Here is a 19,055-nt window from a genome sequence, read left to right as displayed (position 1 = left end):
TGAGTTAGCTATATAGCCACCCATGCACTCACCTTTTGGGATAGAGAGTTTGTATCTGGGATGTTAAGATTAATACATTTGACAGATGCTAATTATATTTATTGCTGTTTGTAACTTTTCCCTTTAGTTCGACCATAGCAATACAAATTTAAACTCACTGAAGCTGCTGATGTAGCATGTTGCATTCCTAATATAGGCTGTGAATGTTTTTATAAGATAAAATTTGGTTCAGCAAACCTCAATTAATTTCTAGGTAGACACCGGTTTGCATGTGTTTTAAACATACCTGGAGTAACTTATGTTCAATTACATCTTGTAATTCATCAGGTGTGATATTCCAGAAGTTCAAAATTCTGCAATATGCAACGACCCACAAGTTTATCTAGTTCCAAAAGCTTATTATTCCAAATCAATGGGTTTTTTTTTACAATTTATATGATCCACATGCATACTTCTGAAATACAAATCAAGGACCTTCAAATTTGATAATTACAATATGACCCTGTTTTGCTATGCACTCTATGTGCTCAATCTAATTATGTAAGGTGTTGAGTATGTGTGCATAATGCATACTTGAGATATGTGGCTGCATCAGTGGTTTGAGTGTGGGAGTGTGTGGGGTGTGCATGTAAAGTCTGTGGTTGGATTGATGTTTTAAGTGTTAGGTGTAGATGTCCAAGGTATGTGGATGTAATTAGTAGTGTGGGGTGTAACACACCTTGCATGCATCATCTACAGTAGATGAATGCATGCAAGGTCTATGGTTGCATTACTGGTTATGAGTGTGTGGTGCGAGGTCTGTGGTAGTATTAGTGGGGGTGAGTGTGTCGGTGTATGCATGTGAGGTTTGGTTATGGGTGCAGGGTGTGTGTACGTTTGAGGTCTGGTTGTATTGGTGGTTATGGGTGTAGGGTGTGTACGGTTGGTATTTGTATTAGTGGTCTGTAAGGTCTGTGGCAGTATTGGTGTTTGTGAGTGTGTTGATGTGGGAGTGTGCCTGCACGGTTTGTGGTTGTTTTGGTGGTTATGAGTGTGTCAGTGTGGCAGTGTGGTTGTAAGGTCTGTGGCAGTATTGGTGGTGTTTGTGAGTGTGTTGATGTGGGAGTGTGCCTGCGAGGTCTGTGGTAGTATTGGTGGTTATAAGCATGTCTGTGTGGGAGTGTAGCTGCGAGGTCTGGTTGTATTGGTGTTTGTAAGTGTGTCGATGTGGGAGTGTGCCTGTGAGGTCTGTGGTAGTATTGGTGGTTATGAGTGTGTCACGTGTGGGAGTGTAGCTGCGAGGTCTGTGGTTGTGTTGGTAATTATGAGTGTGTTGGTGTGGGAGTGTGGCTGTAAGGTCTGTTGTAGTATCGGTGGCTGTGAGTGTGTCGATGTGGGAGTGTGCCTGCGAGGTCTGTGGCAGTATTGGTGGTTATGAGTGTCAGTGTTGGAGTGTGGCTGTAAGGTCTGTGGTTGTATTGGTAATTATGAGTGTGTTGGTGTGGGAGTGTGGCTGTAAGGTCTGTGGTAGTATTGGTGGTTGTTAGGGGTTGTGAGTGTGTCGATGTGGGAGTGTGCCTGCGAGGTCTGGTAGTATTGGTGGTTGTGAGTGTGTCGGTGTGAGAGTGTAGCTGCGAGGGGTGTGGTGGGGTGAGTGTGTTGATGTGGGAGTGTGGCTGCAAGGTCTGTGGTTGTATTGGTAATTATGAGTGTGTTAATGTGAGAGTGTGGCTGTAAGGTCTGTGGTAGTATTGGTGTTTGTGAGTGTGTCGATGTGGGAGTGTGCCTGCGAGGTATGTGGTAGTATTGGTGGTTATGAGTGCGTCGGTGTGGTAGTATGCCTGCGAGGCATGTGGTAGTATATTGGTGGTTATGAGTGTGTCGATGTGGGAGTGTGCCTGCAAGGTCTGTGGTAGTATTGGTGGTTATGAGTGTGTCGGTGTGTGGGAGTGTGCCTGCGAGGTCTGTGGTAGTATATAGGTGGTTATGAGTGTGGGGGTGTGGCTGTAAGGTCTGTGGTAGTATTGGTGTTTGTGAGTGTGTCGATGTGGGAGTGTGCCTGTGAGGTCTGTGGTAGTATTGGTGGTTATGAGTGTGTCACGTGTGGGAGTGTAGCTGCGAGGTCTGTGGTTGTGTTGGTAATTATGAGTGTGTTGGTGTGGGAGTGTGGCTGCAAGGTCTGTGGTAGTATCGGTGGTTGTGAGTGTGTCGATGTGGGAGTGTGCCTGCGAGGTCTGTGGTAGTATTGGTGGTTATGAGTGTGTCAGTGTTGGAGTGTGGCTGTAAGGTCTGTGGTTGTATTGGTAATTATGAGTGTGTTGGTGTGGGAGTGTGGCTGTAAGGTCTGTGGTTGTATTGGTAATTATGAGTGTGTTGATGTGGGAGTGTGGCTGTAAGGTCTATGGTTGTATTGGTAATTATGAGTGTTGGTGTGGGAGTGTGGCTGTAAGGTCTGTGGTAGTATTGGTGGTTGTTAGGGGTTGTGAGTGTGTGGGGGTGAGTGTGTTGATGTGAGAGTGTGGCTGTAAGGTCTATGGTAGTAGTGGTGGTTATGAGTGTGTCGGTGTGGGAGTGTGACTGTAAGGTCTGTGGTAGTATTGGTGGTTATGAGTGTGTCGGTGTGGGAGTGTGGCTGTAAGGTCTATGGTAGTATTGGTGATTGTGTTGATGTGAGAGTGTGGCTGTAAGGTCTATGGTAGTATTGGTGGTTATGAGTGTGTCGGTGTGGGAGTGTGACTGTAAGGTCTGTGGTAGTATTGGTGGTTATGAGTGTGTCGGTGTGGGAGTGTGGCTGTAAGGTCTGTGGTAGTATTGGTGGTTGTCAGTGTGTTGATGTGGGAGTGTGGCTGTAAGGTCTGTGGTAGTATTGGTGGTTATGAGTGTGTCGGTGTGAGAGTGTAGCTGCGAGGTCTGTGGTTGTATTGGTAATTATGTTAGTGTTGGTGTGGGAGTGTGGCTGTAAGGTCTGTGGTAGTATTGGTGGTTGTGAGTGTGTGATGTGGTAGTGTTGGTGGTTATGAGTGTGTCGTTGTGGGAGTGTGGCTGTAATGTCTATGGTAGTATTGGTGTTTGTGAGTGTTGGTGTGTGCCTGTGAGGTCCGTGGTTGTATTGATGGTTACGAGTGTGTCTTGTAGGTGTGTGCCTGCAAGGTCTGTGGCAGTATTGGTGGTTACGAGTGTGTTTGGGTGGGCGTGAGCCTGTAAGGTCTGTGGTTATGAGTGTGTTGGTGTGAGAGTGTGGTTGTATTGGTGGTTACGAGTATGTCTTGTATATAGGTGTGTGCCTGTGAGGTCTGTGGGAGTATTGGTGGTTACGAGTGTGTTGGTTTAGGCGTTTGCAGGTGAGGGGGTATGCATACGGGTGGGTGTGAATATGTAAGATCTGTAGTTGTATTGGTGGTTTTGTGTAGGTGGGTGTATGTGAGGTATGTGGTTGTATCAATGGTTACAAATGTGTGGGAATGTGTGTGCAAGGTCTGTGGTAGTATTGGTCGTTATGAGTGTGTCGGTGTGGGAGTGTGGCTGTAAGGTCTGTGGTAGTATTGGTGGTTATGAGTGTGTCGGTGTGGGAGTGTAGCTGCGAGGTCTGTGGTTGTATTGGTGTTTGTGAGTGTGTCGATGTGGGAGTATGCCTGCGAGGTCTGTGGTAGTATTGGTGGTTATGAGTGTCGGTGTGGCTGTAAGGTCTCTGGTAGTTTGTGAGTGTGTAGATGTGGGGGTGTGCCTGCGAGGTCTGTGGTATTATTGGTGGTTATGAGTGTGTGTGTTGGTGTCGCCATGTGCCTGCAAGGTCTGTGGTATTATTGGTGGTTATGAGTGTGTTGGTGTGGCCTTGTGCCTGCAAGGTCTGTGGTTCTATTGGTGGTTACGAGTGTGTCTTGTAGGTGTGTGCCTGTGAGGTCTGTGGTAGTATTGGTGGTTATGAGTGTGTTGGTGTGGAAGTGTGCCTGCGAGGTCTGGTAGTATTGGTGGTTATATGAGTGCGTCAATGTGTGAGTGTGCCTGCGAGGTCTGTGCTAGTATTGGTGGTTATGAGTGTGGTGTGGGGGTGTGTGCATGTGCGAGGTCTAGTTGTATTGGTGGTCCCGAGTGTGGGGGTGTGCTTGCGAGGTCTGTGGTAGTATTGATGGTCATGAGTATGTTGGTGTAGGTGTGTGCATGCAAGGTGTGTGGTTGTATTAATGGTTATGAATATGTGGGAGCATGTGTATGTGTGAGGTCTGGAGTTGTATTGGTGGTTATGAGTGTGGGGTGCATGCAAAGTCTGGTAGTATTGATGTAGTTTCCGAGTGTGTGTGTAGGTAGGGGTGGTTATATTGGTGTGTGGGGTACGTACACGTCAGGGCTGGTTGTAACGGGTGTGTTAAGCTCCTCCCCCTTCAAATAGGCTCAAATTTGGTGTGCAAAAATTTTGGTCCCATCAGACCAATAATTTTTCGCTACAGCTCCGCATTTGTTTGCGATTTTGGCCAACATAATCCTATTTGTTTTCAAATGACAACATGTCAATAATCTGTTGGTAGTGGTCTCTTTGGAAAGGTAATTTCATGAGTAATCCATCTGAGCAATTTGAAGTATGATGAACATGTGACCTTTAAGATGACCTTGTGGATCATGTGACCTTGAGATGAACTTTGATCAGAGCTGGAAAGCACTTCAATATTATACCAACCAAATTCTTAATATTCTGTAGAAAACATGTGGGAAATCATTTTCACAAAAGTTTATTTCAAGGTTATGTGATCCAAAGGGTCAAGTAAAGGTCATCATACTTCAAATTGTACCAACATCAAAATGAATGTTAAATGTGAATTGCTCATGAAATGACTTTTCCAAATACACCAATATTAAACAATTTAATTTGTCCCACTGGTTACCATGGTTACAGAGATATTGTGATCTAAAAATTAGCAATCATTTTGGCCAAATATTGGTGGGCTGTAGCACAAAAACATCATTCAGCATAAATTAACCCCAATTTGAAGGGGTCGGGTTTGTTTAGGGCGGTTTGACAGTTTTGCCTGCAGGGCTATTGTGAATGTGTGTGTGGGAGAGAGTTGAGTGTGTGTATTTGTACATGTGAATGGATTTGTATAGGGTAGTCAGTGGTATGTCCTTTGTGAACGGGGGAAATAATATGCTGTACTCTGTGCCCATTCACAAAGGACATACCACTGCCAATACAGTGTTTTAAGCAAAGAACGTCTCGAAACTTTGGTTGTATGTGGAACATGGGCATAAAAAGCTTGTGTGTGGGTGGGGGTGTGTGTGTGTGGGGGTGTTTATGGGCATATTATATAATTATGTATATTGTGATGCATTTACAACCAAAACCAATCAATAGCTCTTGAGCAATGCACATCAAAGTTCACCACCGATTTAACTGCAACAAGAAATAATTTTCCTATCGATGGTGGCTTCCCTTTTACAGATGCATTGTTGTTTACAAATTAATTGATTTTGATTGAGTATTTCGAAAAGTTGCCTGAAATATATTAGAAAATCCCAACTTATTTTTCATTGCAAAATTTGTGGGATGTTCTACTTATAATCGGCCAACTTTCGTCTTTTTCAGATAAATAAAACGGACACTAACCTCTCATTATTCTTTCTTCATGGCATCTCAGGAAGTCGTAGATGCGCACCGTTCCGTCGTCGGAGCATGTTGCAAACTTGGAGTCCGTCGGACAGAAACTATTTGTATATACAGGAGAGATCATAGACTGCATTGTTGTGTTTGGTACAAATTGTAAAACATTGGTCAACATTATTTGGGTTTCATGAGCTTGATACAATGTTGCTTTACTAATACTGTACTAGGAATAGCGGTGCAACATTGTATCAATTTTGCTCTAGTTGATAGGAATGAATTGGGGGAGTTATTAAAGCACATAATTACAGGTTTGGAGGGGGATATAATACACTCAGAAAATAAGTAAACCACCAAACATTGTACAAATTATCGATCATTAACAGAAGTTCACATTTACACAAGCTTTTTACAAAATTACAATCTTATGTACCATATTCATTCCTTTAAATGCTCATGTATGGTATCACGTTTTGCAAGTTGAAAGGAGCTGGGTGGGTGCTTATAATGATATGAGCGGTTAATGGAATCAATATGGTATTTAGTTTCATGATTTGCTAAGAAAACCATATATCAGCGTTACCTTCAAGAAATATGTTTTAGCCCTTACCCTATCCAATAACACAATCCTATCTGTTAGTTATGTTAACAAAGACAAGACTCTATAAAGCTACTCGAGCTCTATGCACTCCTTTGACATACTCTGCACTTACTCATAGGAATTGATGTAATTCTATAAATTTGCCTGTTTGCCCATTTGCTGTGCTTTAAAGCAGCCCAAGCATTTCAAGTCACCCAGATAGGGCATGATCATTCAAATGCATGTCTTTGGTTTAATTTGCAACTACAGCTGGGCCAGAATGCAATAACACCTCTATTCAATGTGCAAGTGGGGAGCACTGGATTTCACCATCACAATTAATCTGATGTAAATGGGCAAATACATGCATGCCTAGTCTACCTTACACTAGGAACCCACAAAGGTGAGAAATGGCGAGGCTAGGCGAGGTAGGCTATAAAGGCTATTAAAAAAAAGGCGAGGAATGGCGAGGTTGAGATAACTAAATTAAGTCTTGCTCAGATCCTGGGCAAGTTTGGCGAGGAATGGCAAAGGTACATCCAGACCTGCCATAGACATTTTGTTAGGAATTTGAGTAGCAACCAATTAACACCATTGTTATCATGTTGACTCAATTGGTCATAACCTTCCAGGGCTCTTCGGCTGAGTGTAATAAAACTGGTTATGACCAATTGAGTCAACATGATAACAATGGTGTTAATTGGGTGCTACTTACATTCCGGACAAAATTTCTGTGGCAGGTCTGGATGTGCTGGATGTACCTTGCCTCTCCACATCATATCTCACCTTTCCTCGCTAAACTTGCCCAGGATCTGAGCAAGACTTAATTTAGTTATCTCAACCTCGCCATTCCTCGCCTTTTTTAATAGGCTACCATACCTTTTACTCGCCATTTCTTGCCGAAAATGTGTACTTTCTCGCCTTTGTGAGTTCCTAGTGTTATTGATCTTTTACACAAATTTGCAATCTTCCTCTACAAATGACGTTCTCCCTGCTAATGCATGTGCAAAAGTACAATTTTGTTCTTCGCGCTCTTCTATCATGTATTTACACAAACAACCAGAATTACCAGATGCTCTTGCGCTGATAGAAGCATGCCTATGAAACAACACACACTTTCCAAGTAGAGCCTCATTTTGAGATAGCCCTGCAGTCTATTGGTTAAACATTTTCTTCCTTTTGACTGGTATTCTGTACATGTACCTGATTGCAGTCCATGAAACTTCAAACTGGGAATCATTTCCGGTTTGAAAGTCTGAAGGATCGTTAATCCGAAAACCCACTAACTTAGGTAATCTTTACCCTATCATATAACCTAATCCAATAACCCTAATCCCTAAACATAACCCTGAACCTAATCCAAACTCTAACCCTAGCTAGCCTAACCCTAATCCTAACCTAAAATGCCCTAAACCCAAAATTGAACCATTTCAGACTAATGACCTTTAGGACTATAAAGGGTTGCTCTTAAAGAATCGTGTGAATTCCACTTTTGCTTTTGGTACCATGACTGCCTCATTTACAATTAATGAACTTTTGTTTTTCTTTCTTTTTCTTAACAGAAAAGGTAGAACTTTGTGTAATCTCTCCGTGCCATTCCAGGTCCATGTAACCTTTCAACAATGGGAAACATAAAATTTCTGGCTAAAATCTGTGTTGACCTGATGTAATTGGAATTCGATCCCAATTGAAGACGGGTTTTCGAAAATTAAGCACTTAAGACTCAGTTCTTGAAAATATTATCAAGATCCTGAAATGAATCAATTGTGTAATATTCTCTTGTCTTTGAAGAATTTGAGAAGCTGTTATCTAAAATTGATTGGGAAACACTGGACTTCAGATCAAATCAAAAAGATTACCATGCACATTGCTTAATGCTATGGCAAATCTGCTACCTTGGTCGTATCTTAAAATCCTATCCATCAAAATGAACCAAAATTACACAAGGGATTACTTTAATGCTCTACTCTAAACACAAGTCAGTACCCAAGCAGTTGTCCAACTGACACAACAGCAAAATGCATTGACATGGAACAGCTTCTTGAATCAAATTAACAGCCCAATAATTGGCACCCAGCACAAAAATTCAGTGAGAATGTGTCAAGATACTTACACAGGTGATAATGTTCAAAGAGTGAGTGGAATATTGTGGAATGGGCTGCTTTCTGCTTTTCATGCACTTTCTTCAAGAAACAGGCCTTGTTCCACACTATTCCACTTACACACAGATTTATTGTACTGGGTGCCTATTATTGGGCTGTGAATGTGGCCCAGGAAACTGTTCCATGTCAGTGCATTTTGCTGTTGTGTCAGTTGGACAACTGCTTGGTTACTGACATGTGTTAGAGTATTGAAGTAATCCTGTATGTAATTTTGGTTCCTTTTGATGAACAGGATTTTAAGATATGACCTTGTGAAAAATTGTAAGTTTCTTTTTCAGCTCAGTTTACTTCTCTTTTACTTGCACCTTGCATATTATGTCACTGCTCACACATTTTTTGCACACTTCTTCTCAATTTCAGAAATTCATCGAAATCATGACCAAATCTTGAATTTTTTTGGACACCCTAGAGAATATGCAAAATGTTACACTGGTGCATGTAACTGTTAAAAAAATAATCTTCAACTTTGGTAGGTATCAGCTTTCCTGGCACCAAAGTGATCATTCCATTCTTGTAGATCAGCATGACTCTTTGCAACACACATCTCTTTGCAATCTCTGATTGTCACGAAATGTAAACCTTTTAAAACCAGGGGTTCTCAACTGTTTCAGAAAGTGATCCTATTTCTAAAGTCAGACCACTCATAACCTTGAGTAGATTTATGATGCATGATTATCCAAGCAATCCTGTCAAGTCTTGCAATGCCAGGTTTTGATATATATCACAATCTCAGAAATTGAAAACCCCTGCTTTAAACAATTACCTTCCTGTCTTAAAACCTGTTTAAGATGTCTTAAACTTGTTTAAGATGTCTCCCTGGAAGAAGTTCGACTCAAAACCACTTGATTAACCAAAGGTGCAGTTCCCAATTGACAGTCCACATTATATTACAATCTGTTTCATTTTGTAATCTCTCTGCTATCTTTCAGAAGCATTTTCAACTGTCTTATTCTTGCATTGGTGTTGACCTCCTAAAGACTCCTTGTGGAGTTCTGATCAGAGGCTTGCAAATCATTGTTCATATATTGCATAATACAGTACACTGGTTGTAAATAGTGTCTTTATGACATTGTTCTTTTTAGAGAATGCTTGTTTGTCTTGATATTCAACATGCAAAGTGGAGGAATTACAATTCATCTGCAATGTGCTTGATGCTTCATTTCTGCAGTTAAGTACATATCCATAAATTAAATGGCTTGTCTTGTACCTGTTGACAGAACTGCTTCATATCTTGGTCTTGCATTTTGAAGATGAACCACTGGAACTGGAACACGAAGTGGTAATCTGCAAGGAACTGACATCTTAAAATTGCTACACAATATTCCCAATAAACAATCTTATGAAAGTAAACTTCCTACCATCTAATTTTGTATACACTATACAGGTATCTTAATTTCTACATGCAACTCCAAATTTATGGTACTGTATAAACCCCATAATGTTTTGCCAAATCTTTTTTAAGCATAGGTCTTGCGTCAAATGTATGCATTGGAACTTGTGCAAAATAATGCCCTGGATGGCTAGTAATAAATGTAAAATTAATTTGTAAAAAGGATTTGGCAAAACTTAATAGACGAATCCAATGAGCCAAGTCATGGTTAAAATTCATTTGGCCATTACTGGCTCCCCGCCGCACCAAACTGGTGTTGTGACTGCCCAAATGGGTGGGATTAAGCCGCTTAGAAATCGATGTTCTATTGTACTATGTATAAACTTTTATCATTCTATTGTCTACGTATAACACGGGTGATGGAATGCAGTTTAAAATCCCAGCCAAGGCTGTGTCATTTCACATTTTAGGTGGGATGGATTAGCGGGGACCTAGCTATGGCTGCCATTGAGGGGTAGGAATGTGTGAAATTGGATTTGTCTATAGCGCCTCTTCCGTAATTATCACCCCTGTGAACTTTTATAACTTTCATTCCTTTCAAAGCACTTTCAGCATGAATCAGGGTACAAATTATAGTTGAGTGCAGTTCTTGAATCTTATAGAAATGTTTGAATACAATAAGTGGAACCCTCTGTTGGCCAAACTAAGAGATGATGGAACAGCCTATAATTTTGGTGACCATTGGACCTCACCTCAACTCCTTCCACTGATCCCCTTGCCATTGGGCTATTCCGTTTGAAATCCATACACCCCCTATGGAAGACATGATCTTAATCTTCCACACACACAGGGAGTGTAGATTTCACATGGAGTCACCATTCATGTGATCCCATTTGAAGTTACACTCCCTGTGTGGGAGATTAAGGCCATGTCTTCCATAGGGGGAGTATGGATTTCAAATGGAATGTCCCATTATCCCAATGGAGGATTGAAATTTAAAGGGTATCTTATATCAAAGATTCACACCATTTACAGCGCTACAATTTTGTCACATTGCGAGAAAATGCTTAAATGTAAGAAAATCAACTTTCATTCACACAAATCTGTGAACACACAAATCTGTGACACAAATCTACGCCAGAATCAATTGAGTGGAAGAAGGGCCCAACTCCCAAGTTTTTTATAAAAATGAGTTAGACCCAGCATTTTATTGCCAGCAGATTGTTCTTCCTTGTGTGTGAATGATGAGCCAAAATCCACTCTCTAAATAGTTTTCCATGTACACTTAATCATGGTTTTCATGGAGTTGGGCCCTTCTTCCACAAATATTGGGTAAGAGAAAAATTTTGCTTGTCCATGAAATCTGCTTTTCACTGCAATAAACTTTCTTGCTAACATATTACATGCTTCTACTTGTGCAATTAATGGATAATTACCAAATTTCTGTAACTATTTATAACACATCTGCTTGCGGAACTGGCACTTGAAGTATATTAGTGGAAGAAGGGCCCAACTCCAGCTCGTATTAAGACCTGTACCGTTGCCATTGAAACACCAGATATAATTTTGAATGTATGCAATATTGTATGGTCATGTATTAAAGGTCCCCTGAAGATGAAAATATTCTGCCTATAAACCTTGTCCAAATCATATCTCAAAAACAGTTTTGATGGTGTTGGGCCCTTCTTCCACTCAGGTATTCAATTCACAGATTTGTGCCCAATTCTAACTCTGTCATGACCAATACTAGTTAACTTTTAAGTATAAAATAGATTTACTACCTCTACAGCAGTGGGAGTGATCATTAATGTAGTGGTCAATGTGAATCTTGACCCTACCCTCCTCAAGATTTCACTATTTTGTTGGAGAAAATGTGTCAAATTCACCTTGCTGGACAAATTCATAGGGTCAATCTTGGCCCAATGCATTATCAGATGCGGTGAATCTTCAACCAAACAAATAATCGCAAAGGTAAATCTTTGACTAATCTTCACCCTTGTGTAGATTGCTATGCTTTTATACAGACCTAACACTCACAGATCAGGTGAATCTTGACCTAATATTTTTGGCTAGAGAGTGGATCTTTGCCTGAAACTAATTTTTGAAGAGCGAACCAAGGTGAACAGCTTGAGGAGGGTAGGTTCAAGACTCCCATTGAAGCCTAAGTAGAATATAATGGGATCCGAGATTATTGCCAGCCAAGTTAAAGACAGTCTCATTTCAATATGTGCCATTTCCCAATGGTTGTACCACCTCCACTTCCACTCCCCAGCTGTGAAGTTCAGTATTCCAATCGTTTATACGAGAGCCTGAATTGTGCATTTAGAGGCTCAATGAACTATTCCAGTTGAGATCAATACACCCCCCTGCGGAAGACACAACCTTAAAGCCATATTATAACATTTGCTGAGGAAGACGCCCTCACTGAATTTTTAAAATTTCTTTTTTACACGATTAAATTGTACTTTATTAAACCAATATACCCTGCAAAAATCAAGACTCTAAGTGCTGTAGTTTTGTCAAAATCCGTGATTTTGAATTAAAGGCTGATCAGCGCTTTATTATTACGATGGAATTATTAGTCGAACGCATACACGATGTTCATAACACACAGTACGTCACGGCGTGCAGGACGGTGATATACACAACAAAGGGTCGTACCACAACATGACCAAAGGAGTGTAGTACGTATTGGCATTTTATGTGCGCTGGTAGTAAATTCCAATTTTCTTTGCTTTGCCGTAGTTGTTCGGCTCAAAAATAAAAGGGATATATCTGACAGTAAAAGCTAACATTTTATGGCAAAGAAATGCTAATCTATTTTGTTTGAAAATGTTATAATATTGCTTTAAACTTGCACTTGGTCATGTGTTCCATATGGGGTTATATGGATTACAACTGGAATAGCCTGATAGTTGAATTCAACTGCCTAATACAATACCCCCATGTGGATAATAAGTGGATTGACCCCTTAACTTTATAAACATATTTTGGAATACAAAATCTGAACCGTCTTTCATCCTACATGTAACATTTCACATAAGTCACAGAGCAAAATATGGGATTTCCACGGATACAAAACTATACATTTTGATGAAGTGGGAATGAGGTTGTTGATCAGACCATGAGACCATCCTTTAATTCTGTCTCCCTTTTGATAGGGATGAATTGAAAGGATTAAAAAATCTACCTCGATACTTTTTCACTGAAGAAAAGTATATCCTCATGCTAGGATTAATCTTCTATGATTATTTCCTTTTTACCTCACTTTAATATGACTTCTTCTTTCAACCCAACTTACCTTTCCTAGCAATTCAATTACAATGCTAATCATTTTATTATAGGATACACAACTTATAAGTTCCCCCTCTAACACTCTTTTAAAATAAACCTAAAATATTTTACGCAATGATAAATTGTACAAGGTATGTGTAGCCTTATTTGTTTTACACATGTTGGCCAATTTATAGCATCACATACTATTGCGTTCAGTCACAATGGTTTATTATGTAAGAAAGATACCGTTTTAAAAGTTTCATCAAAGTCCATAAGAGTCAACTCTCGAACACTACAGTAGGCCAGGCCTATTCACATGTTTGAACTGACTGCTTGGACTCCGGTGCAACTTTTTAAAACAGCCTCTTATTTTACACGATGAACAACTGTGATTGACGCAATATGTGACGCTATAAATTGGTCCACACATGTAAAACAAATGAGCTTTTTACATTTCGAAAAATATTTTAAAGATTTATTTCAAAAAGCGTTAGGGGGAACCAAGTTGTGGATTCTATAGTTAAGGGCCCTGCCTGCCAAAAAATCCTTTAAAACATATTTTTATGTGACAAATTATGTGTGGCCAGTTTTGTTAAAATCCGAGCACTTCAGTTTTGGGTAGGTTCCAAAATTTATGCCTTTTCTCTAAATGTTAACTTGAGAACGGTATGTTGCAAGTGAGCCAAACTATAGACCACTTGACATGTGACGTCATTGCCCAGCAGTTTACGCACAAATTATGCAATATCCATTGTTCTTTGCCCTGCAGTGTGCTCAGGGCATATGCATTCTAAATCGCCCACCATATTTCATATAGTACAAGAAAGCCATTGAACAGTGCAGCAGTGTCGCCTTTGTTGATAAACAATGATGTCAAGTGTTTATCAACAAAGGAAAGGGACTTGTATATTGATATTATGCTTGAGTGAACTGCACACAACCACCACACTGTTCAATAGCCTTATTGTGATGTGGCAGGAGTTTTAAAAGCACAGGTCCTGAACAAAGTATGATGTGCGCAGATATTCCCAGGCAAGGAACAATGGGAATTGCCGACAAACTGCCTGGCAATGACGTCACAAGTCAAATCTACACCTTTCAGGTATCCTTACAATGAGGAATTCTTAGGTATGGTTTTCAACCAAGTACACATAAAAAGATTCACAATCGGCACCCCCAAATGGAGCCCTAACTTTATGGGCCCTTTAAAATTCCTAGTCATCTTTACAATTTTTCAGCCAGGCTACCACTTCCGGTATCACCAGTAATGTTTTTGGTTACAAATGCACAGGGGAGTAGCTAGGCAGGGGCAGGGGGGTCACATGTGCTGATACCCACCGAATCTACCGATTTATGTATAGCCGTACATGAATCGCTCATTACCGTGCTAAACGGTGAAAGTCAAGATTCATCAAAAATAGTCATGAGACTGCTTGTGCATATTTTCGCACATAGAATTTGGTCGGTATTACCGGTAATAGGAGACCAGCACACCCTTTCCCTTCCCCACAAACCCTAGCTACGCCCCTGCAAATATAATAGGAGTAAAAGCGACGGAAACTAATTAAGCCAAAATTCACTTCGCTACCCTTTCCAGAATTACAGCTAAAATTCCTAGCTAAAATGGAAACAAGATTTCTGGGCTATTTGTACCTTGACTTAAGCAATTTAACAGGATTTTGTTTCTTAAAAACTATTTAACAAGTGTTCAGAAAACATTAACTTGGTGGTTTTTTACTTCTGAGTGTATTATATATAATGAACCTTCCAAACCTGCAAACTGCTTAGATTTGTGTAGTCTTGATCTTCACTTGGATCAGCTTGGTAAACTTCATCTTGGTAGCTGTACTGCATGAAGTCTTTGCTTGACAGCTCTTTGTTGGAAATTCAAGGACTGCTTGCAGCATCTTGTGGTGTTGACGGGCTGCCTGTAACAGAGGCTCAGGATTTTTTGCGAAATTATATTATCTGACCGCATGGACAATTGTGATTTTAGTAGTAGTGAATGTGATTATTTCATTTAATAACCCCTTAAGCACCCCATCTTATAAATTAATCAGTTCTGTATCAAGAACAAGGGAGTTCTGTATCAAGAACAAGGGGTAACATCAATCAATAATGAAAAATCATATCTTGGCAACTAGCCTTTGGGCACAAATTGTATCCTCAGAACACTATTAGTTACCCCCTGCTTGTTCATGAAATACAGGAAAATATCTATGGTCTGGGTGCTGAATATCCATGAAGCGGAAAGCTGAATGGAATACTGCACCAGGCCATACATATTTTCCTGTATTTTGTGATAACAAGCAGGGCGTAAACATTTTATCCTTTGGTGAACATGAATTCTGTACATTCCATCTTGTTAAAACTTTGGCTAAGGATTTTAGGTCAGTAATCTTTGCTACTTTTAATGACAGTGCAGCCATACTGCACGTTAAGTACTTGCATGTCTCTAAGTTTATCACACATGAGAATGCTGGTAATAAGGAAAATATTATTTACGAGGTAATAGAAACATTTTATTAAGTGGATTTTTGACCAATAAGTTTATAGAAATCATGATTACTAAAGGATAGAGGTTTGTGTTCACTCTAGTTGTCAATCTTATCAAATGGGTCTGTAAACAAGGGGCGACTGAGTAAAGCGTGGGAACTCACACACTCCCTAAGGGGTAAAAATAAGTTGTTTTGAAATCATCATGAAGGGGAGGAATTATTTATAGCATAAAGTTGAAATGATAGCTCAGACCTGTATCAACTAACCTGTTGACTCTCCTCATTACTACTTAGGAACCTTTTCAACTTATTAATTGGGTTTGTTCATTATTTACATGGGACATTTATCATGATATCTCCACCCCACCCCCTTTAAAGCTATGCATCTTACCTCTGGGAAGTGAAGTGGGAACACAGTATGCAAACCCTTCATAGTTGATGTATCTTTTGCAAATCAATCATTCACTTTTAGGACAAAACTACATTTGATGTGGGGTATTTTGCATGGGAATTGAACAAAGTTATTGGTTATTTTTCTTTGTCATATTTCCAATGTTGTTATCGATTTCGTACATTATGGAAACATAATTTGCATTTGTGATGATTCCTTGACATCTCTCAAATCTACTTGGACGTTTATTCTGGCTTCTCTGTGAAACGTTTGCAAAATGAACCATAAAAAAAACCTGACACCGGACAATCAATAAGTGACAACTTCCTTTCGAGTTTTATGCCTTCTATATTCCTAATGCATTGCATTATCCTAAAATAATAACTATTGTTGACACATACATGCATGCATTTCTCGACCAAGTTCTGATCTTACTCAGCTAAACTTGTTGCCCAAACCTCCTATTTCTGACTGAATTTACAATGTATAGGTTTTATTTAATTGTCAGAATAACAAACTGTACAGTCACTTTTGCAAATTCCACAGTATTATCTCGCAGGCCTGAGTTTAAAGACAAGTAAAAACAAGCTATCAATATCCTGAGGATGTTCAGGAAGAGCTATCAGGAGAGTGAATCAAATTGTTATGTTGTGATTTGTTGATGACATTAAGGGGAGCTACAAATCCCTCTCCCTATGACAAGTTTATGGAGACCCATGGGGAACATTCAATCTTGCTCCGAATAAGGGGAGATACAAAATCCCTCTCCTATATGTGCGAGTTATGGAGAGCCATGGTGAACAATCAAACTTGATGCCTCACCTCAATGCCTACATGTTGAGTGTTCAGCTTATGTTTTTGTTTAAATTGTGTTGTCTGTATATCCCAATGCAATATACCGCCACATCAATACTTCCCACATTTTAGGGGCAATATTTCCTGGGAGGGGAGCCTATAGTTAGTCTACACAACTCTAAATGATGTAGACATGAAACAATTTGGTCTGGTTTTCTTTGATCAAAATCTTTATTTCATCCACGTAGCTCATCATTGCCATTTCATCATGGGCGTTGCCTTTATTAAATCAATTCATCTTTATTCAAAATTTCCTCGCAATTTTCAATCATCTCGATTGAAATTGCCCTTTTATTTGATAACTTTCAATCATCACGGGCATTGCCTTTATTGAAAAAAATAAATAAATAAAATTCAAATCTTTATTAATCTCTCAACTTCAAAAAAAATGTAGGACAAGGTCTGGGACTGGGGAAAGGCCAGGGACTTTTATTTATTGCATACATGGGGGCAGATTATGACTTACGATACAACTATCCAAACATAACCCTGAGCCACAATGTCAGCAACTACACACACACGAACAATTATAACCGTTGGGCATCTACCCGTTTGAACACGGTATCTTTGGATGTGTAGAGGCTACAAAATAAACTCTCGTAATGATGTATGGATACTTGCAATGCTACAATATACACAGATATTTTGGGTGAAATTAAACTTTCTCTCCAAAGGTAAAAAAAAATACATACGAGCTGCAAATTATTAGTATTTTAAGTTTATTCACCCAAAATATAATTTTTGAAATTATTTCTCCCAAATCTAAACAGTGTGTACTAAAGCAACCTAAAACTTTATGAGTGTTGTTATTTTCCGTTTTAACTTCATTTTTGAGCCTTACGTTTTTTAATCTGTCGCCAATAATAAATTTTATCGAAATGAATTTTAAACATAACCAATACCAAATCACACCAAAAAGAACAGCATCATCTACGATGCGCTCTCTGTAACAATTAATATACAGCGCCTCCGGGGCGTGAGGAATTTCCTCGTACCTTGCTCCCCTGATAGGGTTGTCCTTGTGTGCTTGGTACATCTTCACGTTGTTCATGTTGGACTGCCAGTACTTGACGTAGCCCAGGTGGTCGGCCGTCAGCAGCCAGAGGTCGTTGTGGCTCCACGTCATCGTCCGTACAGGATAGTCATGCGCCTAACATGGTGGGATATTAAAGGGAAAAAAGAAGGATGATGGAAAAATAAAAGTAAAAGTATACAAGTATTAAGCTGGGTGGATGATTTAGGGTCATCCGAGGTCAATCGATGAGGAAGTTGCTTGATGACCCTATCCCAACCATGTGACAGATTAACTTTAACGCCCCCGCTCCTGTTGAGGGACGGTTGTTCGGCTCGTACCCACACTGCTTCTTTGACTCTTGACAACAGGGAGTTGATGAAGCAGTGTGGGTACGAACCTGCCTTCAGGTTTCCACTGAAAAGTAACCAGAGGGCAAGAAATTGGGCAAAAATGGTTGAATTTACCACGTCGAGAATACGCTTCGTTTTCCAATGCAAAGTCGGTAGTAGGATGTGCATCTGTACGTTTACTTGAAAGCCACATGATGAAGTTCAGGTCAGTGTTGTCTTCATTTGCACATGTACAATTAAGTGTTGCTATACTAACGCTTCCTATGTAATAATAGATGGCCACTTGCACTTGTATTATAAGGAAGATCCACATGGACACATGACAGGGCCTAGATTTTGACGAGAATCAAAGAAAATATCCTCGCAATGATTCTCGTAAGATTCGGTTGCCAGAATCAACTTCTCTCATCAGTGTATCATACAGTAAGTGCAGTGACTATGATGGATTTTCATTCTTGCAAACTAAGTGGATATCAAACAAGACGGTTATCACAGCGGTTACAAAATTATTCATCCATTTCTGAAAATTTACATTCAATAGCTAACTTACCTGTAAAATAGTTTCAAAGTTGAATGTAAGCCCATTCCACAGGGTGAACTCCCCGCTGGAAGCTCCTGTCACAAGACGCCTGCCTTCAGGTGTCCACTGAAAGGCAACCAGAGGCAAAGAAATTTGATTAAATTTTACGACGTTACTGTGTTTCATTTTACAAAGCAAATGGGGATTAGGATGTGCATCTGTACGTTTACTTGAAAGCCACATGATGAAGTTCAGGTCAGTGTTGTCTTCATTTGCACATGTATTAGTGTTGTAAAGGTTGCTAACACTTCCTAAGAAATAACGGATGGCCACTTGTATTATTATTAGGAAGAACCACAAGGATACAGGCGCTTTTGTCAATTGGGTGGGACCATAAATCCATACTATGCAGTACTACATGTAGTTCTAATATAAGTAGTAAGTCAATAACACTTTCAATGTTAATTCTGTTTTCCATTTCAATCAAGGGTCAATTATGAGCAAATCTG

At 39.9% G+C, this 19,055-nt stretch overlaps 1 protein-coding gene across 1 annotated transcript in view; it reads right to left on the bottom strand.

Moving 5' to 3' along the window:
- Positions 1–19,055, bottom strand: part of LOC140143478 (pre-mRNA 3' end processing protein WDR33-like) — a 62,540-nt gene that overhangs the window by 13,682 nt on the left and 29,803 nt on the right. Inside the window, exons 6-8 of the mRNA XM_072165311.1 lie at positions 18,577–18,672; positions 17,657–17,811; positions 5,576–5,673 (exon numbers count right to left, since the gene is read on the bottom strand). Coding sequence (XP_072021412.1) covers positions 5,576–5,673; positions 17,657–17,811; positions 18,577–18,672 — 349 coding nt within the window. The remainder of the gene's footprint in view (positions 1–5,575; positions 5,674–17,656; positions 17,812–18,576; positions 18,673–19,055) is intronic.

This window comes from Amphiura filiformis, unplaced genomic scaffold (genome assembly GCF_039555335.1).
Source record: "Amphiura filiformis unplaced genomic scaffold, Afil_fr2py scaffold_22, whole genome shotgun sequence".
In the NCBI taxonomy this organism is placed as follows: domain Eukaryota; kingdom Metazoa; phylum Echinodermata; class Ophiuroidea; order Amphilepidida; family Amphiuridae; genus Amphiura; species Amphiura filiformis.
Note: the sequence above shows the minus strand (reverse complement) of the source record. Positions and strands in the feature narration are given on the sequence as shown.